Below are 23835 nucleotides of genomic sequence, written 5' to 3'. Positions count from 1 at the left end.
GACAACGTTGTGGGAAAAAAAAAAAAAAGTTTATAATTTTCCTTCAACTTGCTGCAAAATTTAAATTATTCCATGAACTCAACATGCCTCTCAGCAAATAGCTTGGGGTGTCTACTTTCCAAAATGGGGTCATTTGCGGGGGTTTGTGCCATCTTGGCATGTTATGGCCTTCAAAAATGTGATAGGTAGTGAGGAGTGAAATAAAAAATGTATGTCCTTCGGAATCCTGAAGGGATTCCTCGGCTCCCAAAAAGTCTCACACATGTGGTATCCCCGTACGCAGGAGAAGCAGGTACAATTCCAAATATAACCATGGCATGTGAGAGCAACTTTTTTAAAAAAAATACTTTTTTGTTATTATTCAATCGCTTGGGACAAAAAATAAAATATTCAATGGGCTCGACAAGCCTCTTAGCAATTTCCTTAGGGTGTCTACTTTCCAAAATGGGGTAATTTGGAGGGTTTTTGTACTGCCCTGCCATTTTAGCACCTCAAGAAATGAGATAGTCAGTCAAACTAAAAGTTGCATAAATTCCAGAAAATGTACCTTCGTTTGTTGATGTGATAACTTTTGCGAAAACCAATATATGCGTATTGACTTTTTTTTTTTTTTTTTTTTACTGAAGACATGTGGCTGAATACATTTTGGCCTAAAATGTATGACTAAAATTGAGTTGATTGGATTTTTCTAACAAAAAGTAGAAAATATTTTCAACTTGTGGCAAAATATAAAATATTCCATGGACTCCACATGCCTATCATCAAATAGTTTGGGGTGTCTACTTTGGTGTAATTCCACATATAACCATGGCACGAGTGAGAACTATATCATTTCGTGACAACTTTGAAAAATGACAAAAAAATAAATAAATAAAAATTACACAATCACTTGTGACAAAAGAATAACATTTTCAATGGGCTCAACTTGCCTCTCAGCAATTTCCTTGGGGTATCTACTTTCCAAAGTGGGGTAATTTGGGCTGGGGTTTGTACTGCCCTGCCATTTTAACACCTCAAGAAATTAGATAGGTAGTCAAACTAAAAGCTGCGTGAATTCCAGAAAATGTGCTCTAGTTTGTAGACGCTATAACTTTTACGCGAACCAATAAATATATGCTTGACATTTTTTTTTTTTTACAAAGACATGTGGCTGAATAAATTTTGGCCTAAATGTATAATTAAAATTGAGTTTATTGAATTTTTTTTTTTTAATAACAAAAAGTAGAAAATATATTTTTAATAAAATTTTGGTCTTTTTCCGTTTATAACGCAGAAAATTAAAATTACAGAGGCAATCAAATACCATCAAAAGAAAGCTCTATTTGCAAGCTGGTCATTGAGCAGCCAAATCCTCTGGGGCTGAAGTGGTTAACACATTAGTCATAATGTGTCTGCTGTGTTAAATGGTACATAGCTGCAGAAGGAAACCTCTTGGGTATGAATGTAAAATGACAGATTTTTAGCAGATTGCAATAATAAAAAATAAAAAAATGGTGGTAGTTTCAATGAGACGCTTCTAAATACTTCTGAAAAATTGCACACCTAAAATAAAATGTATTGAAATCTGTACAGAGCATAAAATACCACCATAAATTAGCTGTTTTATTTGGGTCTTTTACCTACACAGCGTGATAAGTTTTTTTCTTCCAATAGTCTGCTTACCTGAGGCTTCTTCATCCTCACTGCTGCTCTCTAGAAATCGGGAGTCCATTTTGAATCGGTCATCGGTTCCAAAGCGGGATTGCAGCTGCATAAGCTGTACAATTACAGTTAACAAAAGAATAAATACAAATAAAGATGGTGAAAGAAAGGTTCAATAAATTAACCACAAAAACACAGTATTTGGTCACTAAAAGAAAAACTAAAGGGTTAGTCAGGTTAAAAAAAAAAAAAAAAAACACCAAGTCCATCTAAAAGTCCATCTATTTTAACCAACAGGGGAAAAAAAAAAAAACATACATAAAAAAAAAAACCCATATACACAATCCTACAGACACAGATTATTTAAAAGCAGCGGTCCCCACACTTTTCGGTTTCACGGTTTGGCGAGGACCGGGTCGTGGGGGGGGTGTGGGAGAGAGGTTTGCTATGGTTGCAAGTGATTTGTTGCAATGGCTGGTGTCAGTGCTTTAAACACCACCACACCATATGGTCTCGGGAGAATTGAAGCACATTATTTTGATTATTACATTGTAATATAAAATGCAGTAGTGCAACTCTCCATAATGCAGAATCAATGGGAGCCCGGAGTGCGTCACTTGCCACTGTCACCTGCCAGACACAGCATGTCACTTGCCACCAGATGCAGCTTATCACATGCAGCATGTCACTTGGCAAAGTCCCACTATCCTGACACCAGATTTAGAATGTCACTGTATCCACCCACCAATGATTACCAGATGTAGCGTGTCAGATGCAGCGTGTCACTTGCCACCACCGACTGCCACCAGATGCAGCCTGTGTCACTTGCTACAGTCGCCTGCCACCAGATGCAGTGTATCACTTAGCACCACCAAATGCCACAAGATACAGCTTCCCACTGTCCTGCCACCAGGTGTAGAATGTCACTGTAGCAGGCCACCAATGATTACCAGATGCAGCTTGTTACTTAGAATTTAAGGCCAATTTTAAAGTTTTTTTTTCTGCATTGAAATAACTCATCTTACTAACTCTCAGCCTCTGTTCACCATAAAGCAGAATCAGCGAGAACCCTGTGAGTGTTACTTGTCACTGTCGCCTGCGACCAGATGCAGCTTGTGCTTGCCCGCATTGCCTGCCACCAGAGCAGCTCGTCACTTGGCACCATCGCCTGCCACCAGAGCAGCTTGTCACTTGGCACAGTCACCTGCCATCAGATGCAGCGTGTCACTTGGCACAGTCACCTGCCAGATGCAGCGTGTCACTTGGCATCGTTGCCTGCCACCAGATGCAGTGTGTCACTTGGCACAGTCAACAAAACAACCATAAAAATAAAAAAAGACAATCCGGCTATATCCCAGTATAGACTAGAGTGGGGATTTAGGAATATAAACAATCCCCATTGTGGTCATAGCATACCGTCACTCCAGGAAAAAGGCTAATCATCCATAGGGGTGTGTCCCTCTGAATTAAGTTTAAGCATACAAGTTCTCTATATTGGGTACTAACTTAGTCATAATTGAAGGGAAGCACAAAACTGTGGGGCAGTCTGCTCAGTAATCCAAGCTAGGTATTGGTTAATATGCAGAATCTGTATCACAGACTCCAGTCAGATGACCATTGAAAATGAATAATGCCCGTTTAAATGCGAGATATAAATTCTCCTAATACAAGCCACATAGATTAGGCACTGAATTGAAGTAAAGGTATCCCCCCTGGTGTATAAGGGAATGTGTAGGCTGTCCACTTGACGGTAGCAGCTTGGGACGGGCTAATGGATTCTAACCAGTACAGGAGGGTGTATATACATATATGTAACTCCCAATGGGACAAGTACGTCTCACCACTTCACCATTTGTCCGAAATCTGCCTCGTCCGGGTCCTAAGTGTAGGACAGGTATTACAGCCGCCTTTGGGCTAAGTCTCAGCCAAAGCAGATGGGGAGATGGTTTCAGACAGACAGCGTGTCCACTGAACACACAGTGCCAGGAATCTTGTGAGTGATTAGAGAGAGTCTCCCAAGAGAAGCAACATGATACAAGGGATGTTGCCTGATAGGTGCATAGTCCATACCCTCACATCAGAAGGCATGATGGCATCATGCTGGTGTGTTTCCCTCGTGACCCGAGTTTCTTCAGAGACGGTGGGCTCATGCCACATGCCACCAGATACAGCTTATCACTTGCTTGATGATGTCTTTTTTTAACCCCTTTTCCCCCCTCTGTTTTCACATGGTGATCTGGCCAGTAACATCTTGAGAATTAAAGTGCCTCCACTCTGAATGAAGGCACACAAAGGGCACCTTTGGACAGCAGAATTGTCAGTCTTGGGGAGGGGGGGATTGTTAGACATACTAGCATAATTATATATACTAATAAGTTTAAGCCAAACTCCAGTTTACACTACAGTTACACAAGCAGTTAGATCAACAGTCTCCCCCCCCCTCCCTTTTTTGGTATACAGGTTTTACATAAATAAATGCTGATTATTATAAGTGCGGCTGTCAGTAGTAAATGGATTGTTTCATCACTCTAAACGCTACATTTGCAGGAGAACTTGTTCTGTTGGAAAAAAAAAAAAAAACTGACTGGATGACCAGGTGGAAAGAAAGAAAATAAAGCCTGAAAAAGATTGCAATGCAGCCAAACACACATGCTTTTTGCTTTAAAGAGGAAGTAAACCCTAGTGGGTTTTACTTCCTCTATTTCCCTGCAAAGGTAAAGCATTATGTGTCACTCAGTTTTGGGCACCAGTTCTCAAAAAGGATATCGGGGAACTGGAGAAAGTGCAGAGAAGGGCAACCAAACTGATAAGAGGCATGGAGGAACTCAGCTATGAGGAAAGATTAGAGGAACTAAATTTATTCACTCTTGAGAAGAGGAGATTAAGGGGGGATATGATTAACATGTTCAAATATATTAGAGGTCCATATAGTGAACTTGGTGTTGAGTTGTTCTCTGTACGGTCAACCCAGAGGACACGGGGGCACTCTTTACGTCTAGAGGAAAAGAGATTTCAGCTTCAAGTACGGAAAGGTTTCTTCACAGTTAGAGCAGTGAAAATGTGGAATAGACTCCCACCAGAGGTGGTTCTGGCCAGTTCAGTAGATTGCTTTAAGAAAGGCTTGGATACTTTCCTGATGGTACATAATATAACTAGGTACTAACATAGGTAAAGTTGATCCAGGGAAAATCCGATCGCCTATTGGGGGATCAGGAAGGAATTTTTTTCCCCTGCTGTAGTAAATTGGAGCATGCTCTGCTGGGGTTTTTTTTCGCCTTCCTCTGAATCAATTGTGGGCATAAAATTGGGTATCTGGATTGTACGATTATTTTTTATTTTATTTATTTTTTTATTTTTTTAAGGTTGAACTGGATGGACTTGTGTCTTTTTTCAACCTGGCTAACTATGTAACTATGTAACTATGTAACTTACCCGACACCGAAGCCTGCACTGTCGCCTTGTCCCCACGAGCAGGGAGCGTCCATCTTCGCCCCTCTTCCTTCCCGGGCCGCAAACTCCAGCTCTGTGAATGGCCAGAGTCGCGTGAAGGCCCTTCCGCGCATGCCGCCAGTCACGGCATGACTCCTATTACAAACAGGACGATGCGCCAATGACATCGGCATTCGTCTTTTTCGTAAAGACATTTATTTCAAGCACCTACAGGTAAGCCTAAAATATAGGCTTACCTGTAGGTAATAGTGGTTGTACACGGTGTACAACCACTAAGTTCTGCTTGAAAGTTGTAGACATCTGGGTCCCAACACGGAACCTAGGGGTACAATACTAATAATCCTAGACTGTTTAACGTAAATATATTCCATATAGGAATATATTTTGTAGCAGGTTTGAATACAGTTGATTTGAAACATAACCATTTTTGTTCTGTATTCTTCCATGACAATTATCCCTCCCAGTCTAAAGCCTCGTGCACATGATCGCATTGTTGGCAACCGAGCATCAGGCTTGTCAGAAGGGCGTGTGCCGGGAACTTTTCTTGCATACAAAACGGTACACAACTGTTGGTCAACAAACACGAATGTAGTGACGTACTAGGTGGAATTTCAGCTCTTGAGCGCACCCCTTTGGGCACCTTCTGCTAATGTCGTATTTGGTGAGCATTGATTCTGAGCACGCGTGTTTGTACTTTGGACTTGTGTACACACGATACAAAAATCTGAGAACAGACCACTGTCCGCCGAAAATTTACTAGCCTGCTATCCAACATTTGTTAGCGGGAAGTTGGACAACAATAGTCTGAAGGAGCGCACTAATGGTTGGATTGTAGGCAGTCTGTCATCACACGATTCCCTGCCGAAAATCTGATCGTGTGTATGAGGCTTCAGTCTTAATGAGCATCCTTAAGTCTTTGAAAATTTTCTCACTCGAAAATTAACTGTTTGCATCTATCCCAGTATGTGCTTGTGATAAATGACATGTTATGGTCACTGCTACCCAGATGTTACTTTATATGAACATTAGAAATAAGCTGCGTATTGTTTGAGATTACCATGTCCAGCAGAGCAGCATTTCTAGTTGGGGCTTCCATAAACCGTGACAAAAAAAAAAAATAGGATTTTTTGTGCTCACCATAAAATCATTTTCTTTGTAATTTACCGAGCGACACAGCTCCTCTTAGCCATTGGGTTGTATACCTCACCTCTAGAAGAAATACTAGGCAAAGTTGTAATACAAAACGCAGAACTTTCAGGTCCGCCCATGAGGGCGGTCCTTTAGGTATCAGCCCTCCTGCCTGCTAGCAGACCTCAGTATGTCAACAAGCAGTATAACGTAAAGATAAAAGGAGGGGCGGGTGCCGTGTCGGTCGGTGAATTACAGAGAAAAGGATTTTACGGTGAGCACAAAAAAATCCTATTTTCTCTTATATTCACCGACCGACACGGCTCCTTTCTTAGCCATTGGGACATCACCAAGCAGTGTCAAAAGAGGGGTGGGAAAAACAGAATAAAAACTTCATCCACCGTGGCAAGTGGGAACTAGTGAAACTTTACCCACAAAAAACAGTACGTGGAGAAATCCACCACAAAACCAGGGTACCCTCAACAGGAGTGACTACCCACAAGCGCACAAAAATCTGCAGAATGTAATGCAACAGTGCATTAACTTAACGGTACTGCGTTTTTATCGAAAAAACATGAAGAAAAAAAAAAAAAGGTAAAATATTACATATTCAATTGCAACTATACAGCCGCCTGCAAAACTTTGCAGCCAAAAACAGGCATCAGCCAATGCACTGACGTCTACCTTGTAGAACTTGGTAAACATGTGGACAGACGACCAGGTCGCTGCCCTACACACCTGAGCTACAGACGCTTAGTGTCGGAAGACCCAAGACGTTCCGATTGCCCTTGTGGAGTGGGCCGTAACTGGAAAGAGGGGCACCTGCCCCTTTAAGGCATAGGCTTGTACTACAATCTGTGTGATCCAATTGGAAATGGTGGCTGATGAGACCGCCATGCCTTTCTTGGGACAAGCTACCGAGACAAACCGCGTCTCTGACTTCTGAAAAGGTAGCAGTGGTAGACAAATACACTTTCAGAGCCCGAACCACGTCCAGAGCGTGAAGGACCAACTCCTTAGGGTGTTTCGGCCTAGGACAGAGAGATGGTAACACAATGTCCTTGTTAATGTGAAAAGCCGACCACCTTCGGTAGAAAGGACTGTTGCGAACGCAACAACACCTTATCCTATGGATAACCAGATAACGTGACTTGCAAGACAAGGCCGCCAGATCAGAGACCCTCCTGGCTGATGTGATGGCTACTAGAAAGACCACTTTCTGAGAAAGAGTCAACAGGGGAAACACCCTGATATTTTTAAGCGGCATGACGGACCCCCTGAACAAAGGTCCTCACTAATGAGTGCGATGCCAGGGGGTCGCTGAAAAAAGACAGTCAAAGCTGAAACTTGCCCTTTAACAGTGCTTAACGCCAATCTCTGGTCTACTCCTTGCTGAAGAAACAGCAGGATCCTGGATATGGAAAAAGCGTGGATGCCAACCTTTCTCCTCACATATGGAGATGTAGGCCGTCCAGGTACGATGATATATCTTCCAAAAAGAAGATTTCCGTGCTCTCAACATAGTTGGGATCACTGAGTCCAACAGACCCCGGCTCCTCAACACCTGGCTCTCAAGTCATGCCGTTAAAGCCCGCGATGGTAACGCAGGATGGAGAATCGGACCTGAGACCGAAGGTCCTCTCGTAATGGCAGTCGCCAGGGAGCGTCTGCCACCAAACGCACCAGGTCTGCGTACCAGGGACGCTAAGGCCAATCTGGGGCCACCAGTATTACTGGGATCCCCTCGGCTTCCACTCTGTGAATCAGATGTGGTAACCGCTTCAGTGGAAGAAAAGCATAGATCAGCTGGTACTGATCCCATGGAGCCACCAGCGCATCTGACGCGTCCGCCCACGGATCTCTTGTCCTGGACACTAATCTTGGCACGCTCCGATTGAGACGGGAGGCCAGAAGATCCATGTCTGGTGTGCCCCACCTCAGGCACAGTAAATTGAATACCTCCAGATGCAACGTCCATTCTCCTGGGACCAGCATCTGGCGACTCAGTCCGCCTGCCAGTTCTTCACTCCCAGTATGTAAATGGCCGACAGGGCCGGTACATGTCGCTCTGCCCACTGAAGTATGTGAGCGACCTCCTGTGCCGCGGGTGTGCTTCTTGTCCCCCCTTGGTGATTGACGTATGCCACTGCAGTGGCGTTGTCTGACTGTATCCTGATTGGACGTCCTTGCAGTCTCATTGACCATGTGGAGAGGCACAGCCTGATCGCTCTCAGTTTCGAGCAGATTGATCGGCAACTCGGATTCTATCGTCTAGCAGAGGCCCTGAGCCGACTGAACCCCCATTACTCCACCCCAGCCGAAAAGGCTGGTGTCCGTTGTGATCACTGTCCACTTTAGAGGTAGGAATGACTTTCCGGCCTGAATCACCGGGGACCTCAGTCGCCAGATCAGTGATTCTCTGACTGATTGGCTCACCTGAATCTGACGAACCAGGGACAACTGAGATTTGTCCCATGTTGACAATATCTCCTTCTGCAGGACTTTGGTGTAGAACTGGGTAACCGGTACAGCCTCAAAAGGAGGCCACCATGAGCCACAGGACTCGCATGCAAAAGTGAAGCGACGACCACCTGCGGTTCATCAGCAGTCTTACCGCAGATCTGAGAGTCTGCAGCTTGTCTGAAGGGAGGAAAAACTCGCTCTTCTATAGAGTCTAGCAGCAAGCCTAGGTACTCCAGACGCTGGGTCGGTACAATCACCGACTTTTTGAGGTTTAACAGCCACCCAAATTCTTGCAGGGTCTTCATGGTGATCACCACATCCTCCTCCAATTCTGAGGTGGAAGATGCTCTCAGGAGAAGATCGTCTAGGTATCGCACATTGTCGCAGCAATGCCAAAACTGGAGCCAGTACCTTGGTAAAGACACGGGGGCTGATGCCAGACCAAAAGGAAGAGCCACAAACTGGTAGTTGGCTTCCCCGACTGCAAATCGCAGAAACTTCTGCTGCCACAGGCATTTGGGTATGTGCAGGTACGCATCCTGGATGTCCAAGGACGCCAGGGAGTACCCCTGATGGAGTGCAGCGACTACTGAGCGAACGGACGGCGACTGATTCCATTCTGAACCTCTGCACCTTAAAGTCATAGAGGGCTTTTGGGTCCAAGATTGGACATACCCCTTCCTTCTTGGAAACTACAAACATATTTGAGTAGAATCCTTGGAAACGTTTCGATTCCCGGAACCGGTACAACCACCCTGCGACCCCTTACTGCCCCGAAGAGGGCCTCCCGGCGAGTCGGGGATACCGGTATGCTGGAAGGGAAGAATCTGTTTGGCGACCAAGAGAACAACTTATCTTGTAGCCTGAGGAAATCAGATCGCAGGTCTATTGGTCGAAAACCGAGGGGGACCACCGGGCTGCAAACTCCCGAAGGTGACCCCCACCCAAGACATGGATGGGGGCAAACCTTCATGTGGTAGCACTTATGCTCGCAGGCTTGCGGATCCAGGGACGTTTTTGTCCGTCGTCGTCCTGTCTGGCTGGGGACGTTATAACGAAGCTCCAGGCGGACGGAAAAGCCTTTAGAGAACGGAAAAAGAAGGCTCTTGCCTACGGCGTGGCTCCTTAGCCTTCCTGGCCTGTGGGAGTAATACACTGTTACCACCGGTGGCATTTTTACTAATGCCATTCAAAGAGGCTCCAAAGACCCTGTCGCCAAGGAAGGAAAGATCTGGACCCCACAAACGTAAACAAGGAACGAGCCACTGCCTCGGCCTTCCTGTCCGCGGGATCCTTAAATGCAAGAGTTCCCACTACCGGGATCATGGTTACTTATTTAACCTGGATACTGGAGGGTCCACGACCGGAGGAGCCAACCACTTTGTGAGAAGGCATTCCTCAAAGGGGTAATGCACCGCCCTGTGTCTGGGGACCAAGAAGGTCCGTAGCGTGTGACCCCATTCCCTGTAAGTGAACTTGTCAAATAAGTCAGATACGAGAACACCATAGGTGAACATGCTGGCTTGCGGGACCCAAAAGGGACCGGTACATCAGCAAGGGGACCTGCTGGCTCCTGAATCTTCAGGGTATCACTCACAGCTGTGATAAGTGCTCCAACAAGCGCTTCTTTGCGCCCGGACCCGGACAGGGGCATGGACTCATCCTCACTGTGCAAACGGTCCTGGTCAGCGTCATCTGACAAGACAGAGCAGGGGTCACCAGCCTCAGCAGGGCCAGAGTCTCTGCCAGAGCTCTCCCCAGAGGACGGGGGGAACAGGGGCCACCTTATTGCACCCATCTTCCCACGCACATTCTCCATCTAGCAATGAACGAGTTGAGGACCGCCATCAGGGCGTCCATGGGCACTGCGCAGTCTGCAGGTGACCCGGTTGCCATTGCCTGGATTTTGGGGAAGAAACACTAGTTTCTGAAGCCATGCTGACCCTATCCTGTCTGCCACCCGAAGGGGATTTAGGACAGTGACAGTCCCACTCTCTCTGCTGTGCTGACTGAGGGGCTCATTCCCGCCAGACTCACCACTCTGGGGAGTTCTGCGCTGTCCACAAGTGGTGCCTGTAGTCCCCGAGTGCGCCCAGTTGCAGAGGAAACCAAAACTGAGTTGGTGATGACCGCTGGAATGACCGCTAAAACGATTAGAAAAAATGCTGAGGCTTCAATAAAATGGCCGCTCATGGTCCATTACACAGACAGGAAACACAAGTAAAAGGCTTTGAGAGCACATGAGCCATGCTGCTGCCCGGGAACACTGCAAACGTGTTCAGACTTCCAGAAAATGTCCGCCAGTGCCTTGAATAGGAATCACATAGAAAATGGCCGCTGAAGCCCAGAGAGTCAGCCTGCTCTGCCCACACCTAAAATAGCCACCAAACACCGCCATGAGGTAGAAATAAAAAAAAACCCTGGAAAGTCACAGCGCTGCACTATTCACAGCAGACCCTCACAGGCGCCTTTCAGGGTCATACCATACAGGCTCCAGGACCACCGCCATTCAGCCAGCCCCCCCATGTCAGGTGAGAACCCACAGAGAGCCCCTATATAGGCACACACACACCGCTCAGCAGCCACATGCAGCGCCCCCCCCCCCCCGAAGGGGGGTGGGAAGGAAGATAGGGATAGGGGAGAGAAGAGAGGGAGGTTAGGGACCCCGCGAACTGACTTCCCAGGGAATGCCCAGCTGCTCTGCCCCATCAGAACAGGGAGAGCTGTACTTACCAGCCCTGAAGAGCTGGGAGACATTCCACTGTAGGCCTACTCCTGATCAGTACAGGGAAGGCTACTGGCCGCCCCGGAGCATAAAAGCTCACCGACCACCTCTGGAGCTGAGGTATGTCGTGGCCTGCCGAGCCGTAGCTGCGACCCGCTTGATGGCTGAACTGGGGAGACTACAAGGATAAGTGAACAAGCCTGTCACCCAGCCAGCTGTTGACAGAAGATCACAGGATCACTCATCTCAGCGAAGCTTCTGCATAAAAAAAACACGGACCTATGGGCCCGCAGGGTTCCTAGGTCTTTCTCCTTCCCTAGGCAAAATAAAACTGGAGGTCTGCTAGCAGGCAGGAGGGTTGATACCTAAGGGACCACCCCCATGGGCAGAACTGAAAGTGTTGTATTACAACTTTGCCTAGTATTTCTCCTAGAGGTGAGATATACAACCCAATGGCTAAGAGGAGCTGTGTCGGTTGGTGAATAGAAGAGAAAACAGGATTTTTAAAACAGCTTACCTGTAAAAATCCTTTTCTTTGGTGTACATTAGGGGACACAGAGCCATAGTAATTACTATGTGGGTTATAGGGCCACTGATAGGTGATGGACACTAGCATGCCCTAAGGCAAGAAGTGCACTCTCTATATAACCCCTCCGACTACAGGGAGCCCTCAGTTTTGTAGCCAAGCAATACCAGTGTATACCAAGAAGGGAGGGACCTCTGTGTCCGCTGATGTACATCAAAGAAAATTATTTTACAGGTAAGCGATTTTAAAAATCCTGTTTTCATATATCAGGGGACACAGAGCCATAGTAATTACTATGTGGCATGTCCCATAGCAATGGCAACTGAAGGGAGGGAGACCCAACAAAAAAGTAGGGCAAAAAGGAGGCCAGAGGACTCATACTGCAGCACACTATGCCCAAAGGCAATATCCTCTTGACCTTTAACATCGATTTGATAAAATCTGGTAAACGTATGAACTGAAGACCAGGTTGCGACCTTACAGATCTGATCCATAGAGGCCTGATGATGTACCGCCCAAGAGGCACTAAACGCCCTGGTTGAGTGTGCTTTAACACGAAAAGAAGGAATTTTCTTCTTTAAGCTGTAAGCTTGAACAATCACTTGACGAATCCATTTGGAAAATAGTAGATTTTGATGCTGCCTTTCCCCATTCTGGACCTTCTGGCAGTACAAACAAAACATGTTTTGTGAACCTGAGCGGTCGCCTTTATATAGACTCTGATCGCTCTTACTACATCAAAGGAATGTAGTGCCTTCTCTTCCCTAGATTGAGGCTCTGGGGAGAAGGAAGAATAATATCCTTGTTTAAATGAAAACCCATCACCACCTTTGGTAGAAATTCAAGATGAGGATGCAAAACCACCTTATTATGCATAATCATATACGGCTCTTTACAAGACAGAGCCGCTAGTTCCGATACTCTTCTAGCGGAAGAAATGGCAACCAAAAAAGGTTATCCTTCTTGTCAAAAGAACCAAGGGAATTTCCCATAAAGTCTGAAAAAGGCTGATTCTGCAAAGTCGATAAGACCTAAACTTAAATCCCAAGGATTTAGAGGTGCTTTGATAGGGAAATTAACCCCCCAAGTTACCCCCTGAATAAAGCTACGCACTAGAGAGTGGGAAGCAAGAGGCTGTTGAAAAAAAAACACTGACAAGGCCGAGATCTGGCCATTGAAAGTACCCAAGGCCAGCTTAATTTCCAATTCCATTTGGAGGAAATAAAGAACCCTACCTATGACATACTTCCTGGGGTGCCAGAACTGGAGGAAATTAATAGATCAGTGAAAACTGATCCCATGGGAAGACTAATGCGTCTGTTCCGCATGCTAGCGGATCCCTCGTTCAACACACAGTTGTCAACTTTTGTTGTTGAATCTGGACGTGAATAGTCCATGTCCGGAATACCCCCATCTCTGACATTGCTAGGAAGATTTCGGGGTGAAGAGACCATTCTCCCGGAAATAACTGTTGGCGACTCAAGTAGTCCGCCTGCCAATTCTCTATTCCTGGAATGAAAATTGCCAATAGGCAAGGAATGTTGTGTTCTGCCCAAGCTAGAACATGATTTACCTCTTTTTGGGCTGCACGACGGGACAATCCCGTAGTCTGACCATCAAAGATTCTAGGGCCAGACGTACTGCCTGAATCTCAAAAATATTGATGGGCAAGGTCCTCTCTAACCTGGACCATCTCCCCTGGACAAAATCTTCTTCCAGGGCTGTTCCCCAGCCTAAAAGGCTGGCATCTGTTGTCCCCACTTTCCAGGATAAAAGGTAGAAAAGATTTTCTCTTTTGGAAGTTGCTGGATATCAACCACCAATTTAGGCTCTGACGTACCTCGGGAGCCAAGCGTACTGGAAAAATCCAAGGCCTGAATCTTTTTGTTCCAGACCAACAGGATGGTGTTTTGAAGCAGTCTTGAGTGAAAACTGTGCGTAGGAGGCCACCATTTTCCCCAACAATCTCATGCACAAACGAATGGAAGGATTTTTCTTTGTTTTGATAAGTTGAATTAGTCCTATAATGGAACTGATTCTTGTCCGGGGTAAGAATAACTTCTTCTGTACGGTATCTATGACCAGCCCCAAGTACTGTAATCTCCTTGATGGTTTTAGGCTGGATTCACACCTATGCATTTTTAGCCCATTTTGCAGATTTGCACAACAGTCCATTTACCATGGTTTCCTATGGAAGACGTTCTGTAGTGCAAATCTGCAAAATGCAAGGTACATAGGTGTGAATCCAGCCTTAAGGAGGATTTTTCTAGGTTGAGTAACCAACCCAGAGATTCCAGGTAGTTTACAGCTGTGATCAAACTCCGGTTTAGACCTGAGACTGAATGATCTATTAAAAGTAGATAGTCTAAATAGGCTAGGACCGTTATGCCTTCAGCCCTTAATCTGGCTAAAGGAGGTGCCAGAATCTTTGAGAACACCCGTGGTGCTGTGGCTAGACCGAATGGCAGGGCCACAAACTGAAAATTATTCTTTTCTATTTCGAAGCACAGAAATTTCTGGTGAGCGGGAAATATTGGCACGTGGAGATATGCATCCTTGATATCGATTGAAGCCAAAAACTCCCCTCCTTGCAGGATGGAAAAAAAACGATCGGATTGACTCCATGTGAAAGGATTGGATGTTTCACGGTGAATAAAGTTCGCTTTATTGATATTAGAGACACAAGTTACAATTCAGAAAACAGAAAAATACAAATTAAAGCATAAAACAGGTGGTGCAGAACACACAACAAAGAAAAAGGAAAATCAGGATATAGTACAACCCACATGGAATGCAACATATATTATACAACAACCGTCCCCGACATTACCCTGCGAAGGCAGTGGCTAGCCAGAGATCTAACAAGAGATAATGCAGTATGATATCCACCATGCCTTCATCAAATCCCACAGAAGGGGGGGGGGGGGGGGTGCATGCAGAGATAGGGAAGACCAAGGGAAAAAGAGAAGGGCGGAGGAGGAAAGGGCAAAAGCACGGGGGGGAAGGACAAGAGAAGGAAAAAGAAAACGAAGAAGAGAAGGAGGGGGGAGAAGAAGGAGGGGGGGGGCGGGGGAGGGGGGGAGAAGGCCCGACCCACCGACCTGACGATGAGAATTCCTGTATCTATATCCCTGCCCTGTCTCCACCTGTCCAGGGCAGCCATATGCCATCAAACTTCCTAGGGCACTTCCTACTAATATATGTCATTTTGTACAACGGGAGGGCCTTATTAATGATGTCCTCCCACAGGGTCAGCGTCGGGGGGGAAGCTGAGGTCCAGCGAAGGAGAATGGCCTTCTTGGCATAATAAAGCAAAAAGGCAATCAGGAGTTTGGAATAGCGTGGCCTCTGTTCCTCGTCCTGAATGCCGAGAAGAGCCAGCTCCGGAGACCGGGGCAGAGAGAAGCCCAAACGGTCATCAATGGTGTCAAACACATCAGCCCAAAAGGCGGCCACCATCGGGCAGCTCCAGAACATGTGGAAAAACGTTCCCTCTGCTGCTCCACATCTGGTACAGGCAGGGTCCCGCTGTCGATACAGTCTGTGCAACCGCTGCGAAGTGTAATAAACCCTATGTAAAAACTTAGTCTGTATTACCTTATCTCTGGAAGAAATCACCAGACCAAGACTATCCTGGAAACAGTCACCCCAATCCTCCTTCTCCAAGGAGGGAATGTCCCTCCGCCAGGCTTTCCACAGTTTCTCCATCTTGGGAGAATCCACACTGAGTAGCACGGTGTACAGGGACGAGAGAGGCTTGGAGAGCTGGTCCAGAGACAGTAGGTCCTCCACCGGATCCATAGATAGGGTCGCAGCTGCTGGCAGCTGCGCCCTGGCCGCATGTCTCAGTTGGTGGTAACGGAAATACATCCACCCGGGCAAACCATACTTAGTGGCAAGTTCCCCATACGTCCTCAGGGCACCCCCCGTGATGATATCACCCAACGTCCGCACCCCATATCTTACCCATACCCTCGAGTCAGGGACCGTCCGAAAGTGCGGGAGGCTAGGGTTCTCCCATATTGGCTGCCTGGGGGACCAGACTCCCGGCCTAATAAACCGTTTCCTAGCCAACCCCCACACCCTGAGCGTCGTTCTAGTTGGAAGTGGAAGCCCCCGACATGCCCCCGGGCCCTTGTATACTAAATCGGCGAGATCCTCCAAAGAACCCACCCCAGCCGCTTCAACGCAGTTCGCAGCGTTCGTCCTAGATCGGGCCAACCACCAACGAACCGACACAAGGACCGCCGCCCAATAATAGACCCTGAAGTCGGGCAAAGCCAACCCCCCACAACGCACAGGTAGACACAAAGTGGACCGTGCAATCCTCGGGTTAGATCCCCCCCAAATAAAGGAGCCCACACAACCATCCAGTTCCGCAAAAAAGGCTCGCGGGAGCAAAACGGGGGAGTTCCTAAAAAAATAGAGGAACCTAGGGAGGAAGACCATCTTTAACAGGTTAATGCGACCTAGCAGATTCAGGGGAAGCTTCCCCCAGGAGGCACATCTAGCCTTCAGCTGAAGGAGAGCCGGTTTCAAGTTAAGATCAAAGTACTGTGTCGGGTCCCTGCCCACCACTACCCCTAGATACTTGAATTCGGTGACCCACTGTAGGGGAGTGTCCGCCGCAGCCGCCCTCGACCCCGGGTCCAGAGGAAACAGGACGGATTTGGTCCAGTTTATCCTGACCCCAGAGAAACGTCCGAATACATTAAAAAGTTCCAATGCCGCTCGTAAGGAGGAATCTGCATCTCTCAAATAGAGCAGAGCATCATCGGCGTAGAGTGACACCTTCTCCTCAAGAGGGCCGATTTTAAGCCCTACCACCCCCGAGGAGGCCCTCAGGGCCACCGCCAGAGGTTCCAACGCCAGCGCAAATAACGACGGGGAGAGGGGACAGCCTTGCCGGGTGCCCCTCTCCAACCGAAACGCCTCCGACAGCCTACCATTAATACGCAACCGCGCCCTCGGGCCGCTATAAAGCAACTGCAGCCAACTCAGGAAATGGGGACCGAACCCATATCTACGGAGTACCTCCCACAAATATCCCCATTCCACTGAGTCAAATGCCTTTTCGGCATCCAGGGAGGCAACAACCCTGGTCCCAGCGTTGTCATGAGGGATAGTTAAATTAAGGAAAAGGCGTCTCAGGTTGATGTCGGTACCCTTACCGGGCATAAACCCCGTTTGGTCCACATGAACAAGGCTCTCCAGAACTTGTGCCAGCCGATTCGCTAGGACCTTTGCCAACAATTTGGCATCGACATTTATCAAGGAGATCGGGCGATAGGACGCACAATCCTCTGGGTCCTTACCCGGCTTGGGCACCAACACCACGATCGCCTCCGACATGGATTCGGGGAGCGACCCCCCCTCCAGGGACTGGGCGAATAAAGAAACCAATTTAGGGGCCACCAACTCCTGGTAAGTAGCGTAGAATTCAACAGGGATACCATCCGCCCCAGGGGACTTCCCCACCTGCATTTGAGCCATAGCCATCTGAACCTCCTCCAACGAAATGGTCCTCTCCAATTGGTCCAGCGCCTCTCGGGATAGAGCGGGAAGTTCCACCCCATCCAGAAAGGCCTGGAGAGCCGGGTCCTCATAATCCACCTTAGTGGAGTACAGGGCGCTATAATATTGCACAAACCGGTTCAGGATCCCCTCCGGGTCCATGATAAGGGTCCCGCCCTCGCCCCTGATCCCACCAATATGCGCGCTGGTAGAGTGCCCCCGGGCCAACCACGAAAGCATCTTCCCATTTTTATCCCCATATTCAAAAATCCTTTGAGCAGTGCCCAGCATAGACTTCTTAGTCAATTCTATCCTATGGAGCTCGACCGCCCGAAGTGCCATTTGCCATTCCTGATATCTGAGGGGGGTGGGGTCCGCCACATGAGAACTCTCCTTTTCCCTTAACACCCCCTCCAATTCCTCCAGCAGCTGCACAGACCGCTTGCGACACCGGACAATTCTAGAGGCATATTCTCCCCTCAGCCAGCATTTAAACGCATCCCAGACCACCCGGGGCTCCGCAGAGTCCACATTCTCCAACCAGTAACGACAGAGGGCCTCTGGCATATCCTCCTGAACCCCCACATCTGCTATCCAATACCCCGACAGCCTCCACAGTCCCCTCCGCAAAGGGAGCCCAAGAGAGACCCCAAGGAGGAGGGGAGCGTGGTCAGACACCCCCCTGGGCAGAATCCGCACACTCACCACCCGACTCAACATAGCCTGTGAGACATACCCCAGATCTATGCGAGAGAAGGTACGAAATGTGGCAGAATGACAAGTATACTCCCTGCCCGAAGGGTGAAAATGGCGCCAGACATCCACCAGCCCAAAAGTATCAGCCCATCGCGTCAGACCCGGAGTCTCACGAGAGGGCCTTTGGAGTCTATCTAGCTCCGGGGACGGAGCCATATTATAATCCCCTAACATGACATTTTCCACTCCATACTTTATAACTATGTTCATAATGGCAAACAGAAGGTCAGTATCTGCAGGGGGAGGCAGGTAAATACCCACCAGAACATACTCCACATTCGCAATAGTAACATGCAAAACTATAAACCTGCCCCCCGGATCCGTTTTCAACCCATGGAGCTGAAACGCAAGGGATCTGTGAACAAGCACACTGACCCCCCTGGAGTAACTCGAGTAGGTGGCATGGTAGTGTTGGCCCACCCACGCTCTCCTGAGGCCAAGCACTCGTGAGCCCATCAAATGCGTCTCCTGAAGGATACAAACATGCGGTGAGTATCTTTGTAAAAAGGTAAACACCAACGAGCGCTTGACCGCGGAGTTCAGACCCCTCACGTTCCAGGATAGAATAGAGAATTCAGCCATAATTGAAAACCATCAAAAATAAATGCCCGGATCTAGTCACATAGCCCCTTCCCCAAAGAAAAAACCATCCCGCCCCCAAGGGTGCCCCAGTTCCGGAGTACATGTAGGCGGCAAAGCCCTCCTGAGCAAAAACGGTGAACCCTGGGACCAGAAGCCACCCCCCATAGTAGAATTGTACATGTGTCAACATACCGTGAAAAAAAACAACACACACAAAACCCAAACTTAGACTAAACAAAAACTGATCAGCAACGGCCGATCGCCCCCGCCCCCCACCCCGCAAAACCCCAACAGTGGAGTCCCGCATAGATCCCCAAACTTAACCGCAAACTACCCTTAAGGCTTTGTGAGCAACTTACTCAGGTAGGCGTGCACCAGACCGCCAGGAGGATGCAGCCCCCCCCTCACCTCATACACACAGAGGGGGAGACCACTATTCCTACCTGCCACCAGCGCTATAACCTCCCCGTAAGAGTTGCTAGAGTACAGAAGACTTATCAATAAGGTTCACCCAGCTATTTCCCACAACATAGTCCCGAGCAGAGGAGTCCCCACAATCCTGTAGGATGAACCAAGCACGACAGGCACACTCCAACAGTCCATCGGATCCCAGCCGGACTGAGGCGAGGGCGGGGGACACCACAACCATACCCCCCCCTCAGCTCAGGGAAAATGGAGAAAAAAGTAAAAAAGTAAAAAACATAAAACAAAAAAGGGGGGGATCCGCAAATGAGGAAGAAAGTACAAAGCCACCGCAGCAGACACATCAGCCAGGAGTAAATCTTCAGGATAGTCAGCCAGGTAGTGTCTCCAGCCAAGATGCAGCATCCCTGGGATTAGTGAAGAATCGGACAGTCTCTCCATCCACCACCCGCAGTTTCGCCGGGAAGAGGATGCTATACTTGATCCCTTTAGCCCTCATGGAAGCCTTGACCGCATCGAAGGATCTGCGCTGCTTCTGAGTCTCCATAGTGTAATCGGGAAAAAACAGTAGCCTCGAATTCCGGTACTTGACCTCCTTCAACAGCCTCGCCGCTCTGAGCACCTCATCTCGGTCCCTGAAGTTCAACAAGCGCAGGATCAGGGTGCGTGGGGGGCTCCCCGCTGGTCCCCTCTGCGGAGGGACCCGGTGAGCTCTTTCCACCGTGAAGTAGGGGGACAACTGCGCCTCCGGGAACAGGGAACGGATAAGCTCTTCCACAAACACCGTGGGGTTCTGTCCCTCCACCCCCTCCGCCAGGTCGACGATTCGCAAATTGTTCCGCCTACTGCGGTTCTCGGCGTCCTCCGCACGAAATTCCAGGGTCCTCACCTTAGCCTGCAAGGCCCGGAGCGCCACCGAATGTTCCGCCAGCACATCCTCCGCCTGACCCACTCGTTGCTCCGCCACTCCCAACCTCGAGCGGATCTTATCTAGGTCCTGCCTGATCAGGCCTACTTCCGTCTGGACCACCTCCATCTTCCCCGTCAGCGCCGTCTGGCAGGCCGCTATGGCGGCCATCACTTCAGGTATGCCCGGGAGGGAAGATGCATCAGCCTCCGCCGGCGCGGTCTGCGTCGCCATGTTGGAATGGGCACGTAGTCCTCCCGCTCCACTGGAGTCCGGAGCGTCTAACGGCAAAGCCCCTGGGGGAAACCGATTCCTCCTACCGCCCTTGTGTCCCGCAGATGCATAGGGTGAGCCAGACAAACTGCCAACAGTCAATAGCGCGGGTAAAAGGATGCAGTAGGATCAGTCTCTAGCAGAGCTCCGGGAAGCACGTCTGCTCACGCCGACATCTTGGCCACGCCCCAGGATTGGATGTTTAAGTGCCGATTCAGATCTTTGAGATCTTAAATGGGTCTTACCTCTCTGCTTGGTTGTGGAACCATGAAAAGGTTTGAATAAAAACCCGTGCCCTGTTCCACTAAGGGAACCTCTGATATCACCAAGTGGGATAATAGATGATCCAGAGCTAGAAAGAGACTCATTTTTCTCTGGATCCCTGGGAACATTAGATCTCAGAAAACGAGGAGACGGAAATTCTCGGAACTCTAGTTTCATAGTTACATAGTTAGTAAGGTTCAATAAAGACACCAGTCCATCCTGAGTGCGTGTCTACAATTGTCCCTATCCCTGTACATTGCACACTCACATCGGTCCCTACCCTCAAGGAGCCCACAAGCCAAGGTCCCCATTCATATACTAGGGCCAATTTTGAACAGAAGTCAATTAAACTATCTGGGGTCACTCTCACATCATCATGGACAGTCTCATCACCAGTCCTTTTCAGCATAAACTCAGCGGTTCCAGCCATCATTTCATTAAAGACAGTCTTGCCCACGGCAGTAGTAGGGGTCACCATCTTCATTTGAGTACATTGTCTCACAAACCAGTCCTCTGCTGCCCTTTTACTGGCCCACTCTCCCTGGTGGCCACAGGATGAAATTACAGCAGACATCTCCAACTGTTTAGCACCCCCTGCCGACACAACCGGAAACTCCTTGTTGCTAGGGGTGACTGCAAACATATTTGCACCGGGAATCTGGGCCTGGAGAGAAAACTTCTCAGCAACATTATCTCCAGCCGTATTCCATAACCTAGGGCAAGAAAACATGCCATGCCCAAGCTGGCCATATTCCAGGCATGGCACTGGACGACTTTTCCTCAGAGCGCTTCTCTCCTGGCGATTTCCAGATAGCTGGAACACACAGGCCTCTGTGGGGATGCTGAGCCAAATCTCCACTGCAACTCCTCCTTTCCTTTGGCAATCTTTCTCCCGTCGCCATGGAAGACCGCACTCTCCCAGCAGAGCTTTGCTGATTCTCCCAAACTCTTTGATGCATTGTGGCTTTCAACTTAAAACGACTCTCTGCCGGCAATACTTTTCTCTGCAGACTTGACATCACCGCCGTTGCCATGGGCAACCACATACCTCTCCAACTTCTGGTCAGGTGGTCGGTCACTCCTGACACTCAAATCAGGCTTCCCAAACACTGTTGCAGACCTTTGTCTGGCCATGTCACTTTGTACTGGAAGCAGTGACCACGGGCACTTGAAGACAGCATGCCCCCACTCGCTGCACCACAAACAGCGTTCTGGCCTACTTGCACGAGCATTGCCAGGGGCAACAACACCCCTCTTTCAGGTATGAATATCCAGCCGCTCACTCCTTGCACTGATGGTTGGCTTGCTTTCCTCTTTAGCTGGGTTCAGTGCTGCTAGGTGCCGCATGCCCCAATCCACTGCAGATTCGAACACTGGTGGACTCTCTATATTTGCAGTCACACAACTTCACAGAGCACAGGCAGTTTCTGGCAATAGCTCACTGGTATATGCGAGGATCTTCAGTTGTGCCCGCATTGGAGCACCACTTGTAATATCGGGGGTTGTTTTAGCTTAAGGGTAGAGCTTACCAGTGAGCCGAGTCCATGCCAGATATGTTGTTTTAAGGGCTTGTAGGCCCACTTTTATTAAAGAAAGTAAAGAAAATGTCAGATAACAGAAGAGTTGCCCACACACAGGGGTTGCAGCTTTCCACAGCAACAATGTAAGTAAAACCAAAAATACCAAGCCATCTGGCTCTCTTTAGCAGCACTGCTGCTCAGACTTATGCTTCAGCCCTTTCGGCTCTATAACAGAGTTCCTCTACACCCAGTACCTCAGCACGCTTTTCCAGCCCACAGGCTTGGACCCCCTGTCTGCTCTGACAGACAGAGCTGTGCAGACGTGCACACTTGCTTGCCTGGACTCCTCAAGGGGGTGGAGCCCAGAACCTAGTACCTCACTACCACAATATGCTATATATTTTTTGTTAATTTTTCCCACAAAAGTAGAAAAACCTTTTAGCCTTGCTCGCGTGCCTCATCCCAGTTACACTATCATTACTTACAGGAAATTGCAGAGTGGATACCATTGGTAGATAAAAAAAAAAGTGAAGATGGCTTTAGTAGATTGCTCACTAACGAAAACAGATGCCACATTTATTTTTCCCACTTATAGTTTTCGTTGCCATTCACATTGCTTTTTAGCTATATCTGCAGATACAGGCACACAGCACTTTATCATACATTCTTCAACATCTAAAAAGGTTACACTAATTTATGCTGACCTTCCTACCAGACCTCCCTTCATATTGAGCTTTGATTTCAAATCTTTCATCATCTTCTTTTTCATCATTATCAGAATCTTCTTCACTGCTACTGAATAGCTTAGATGTGCTTTGATTTGCATTCTATATGAAAAAAAAAAAAAAAACAAAAAAAAAAAAAAAAGTTTAAAAGATAAAGAATGAATAATACAACTATATTAAGAATTATACAAAAAATGATGTCAGAAAGGTCTTACGTTGTGAGCAAATATGCTTTTTTTCTCACCGATACGTGCTTCCTCATCACTTGCGGAATCAGATTTAAACACAAAATGCTGGCTCTTTTTTGAACACTTGGAATCCTGATAAGATAACATTTCAAAAAGAAATTAAGTTAATATATGCAACTTTCAAGTAATATCCATTATGGTTGAAATAGCCACATGGTGCTAACATAATAGCCCCAGTTCAAAACAACAATTCATGCGTATGGCTGGTTTTACAATAAATAAATATTTCATAAGGATCATAGAACCTCCAAAACATTATACATTTTTTAAAACAGAGGCCATAGAAAATAAATTGGTGGGTTTTGCAAATTTTTGTATCACACAGTTTGCGCAGCAGTTATTTTCTTGTGGGAAAAAAATTACACTTTTTAATTTAATGCAAGAACACAACACATAACCCAGTTTTTTGGTAAAATATAAAAGATGAGGTTACACAGAGTAAACAGATAAAAACATGTCAGTTTAAAACTGCGCATGCCCGTACATTTTACTATCTATAGCCTTTACAGGTTACCACTTTGGATTTACACAGGAGGTCTCATAGTAGAATAACTGGTCATGATCTGACATTCGGGTCATATCTCACGTGTGGGGTGATCATCGTGTGTGCGCATGCATTTGCCTTTGTGCGCAAGCATGGGGCACTTTAATCTTTTCTTTTTTTTCTATTTACCTCTTTTATTGCTGTCT

The 23835-nt window shown here is 47.6% G+C and overlaps 1 protein-coding gene across 10 annotated transcripts in view; it reads right to left on the bottom strand.

Moving 5' to 3' along the window:
• The window catches only part of NOL8 (nucleolar protein 8), an 828826-nt gene that overhangs the window by 605646 nt on the left and 199345 nt on the right, over window positions 1-23835 (bottom strand). For all 10 annotated transcript variants that reach the window (XR_013262355.1, XM_077452483.1, XM_077452484.1 and 7 more), the window contains 3 exons: window positions 23113-23217; window positions 22877-22999; window positions 1663-1756 (listed from right to left, as the gene is read on the bottom strand). Coding sequence is in view for 9 of the 10 variants with exons in the window: in XM_077452483.1 (XP_077308609.1) it covers window positions 1663-1756; window positions 22877-22999; window positions 23113-23217 (322 nt within the window). In the remaining variant the exon portion in view is untranslated. The remainder of the gene's footprint in view (window positions 1-1662; window positions 1757-22876; window positions 23000-23112; window positions 23218-23835) is intronic.

Source organism: Lithobates pipiens, unplaced genomic scaffold (assembly GCF_037356315.1).
Source record: "Lithobates pipiens isolate NorthernLeopardFrog02 unplaced genomic scaffold, aLitPip1_a1.2 Scaffold_23, whole genome shotgun sequence".
Taxonomy (NCBI): Eukaryota; Metazoa; Chordata; class Amphibia; order Anura; family Ranidae; genus Lithobates; species Lithobates pipiens.
This window is presented reverse-complemented; position numbering and strand designations above follow the sequence as displayed.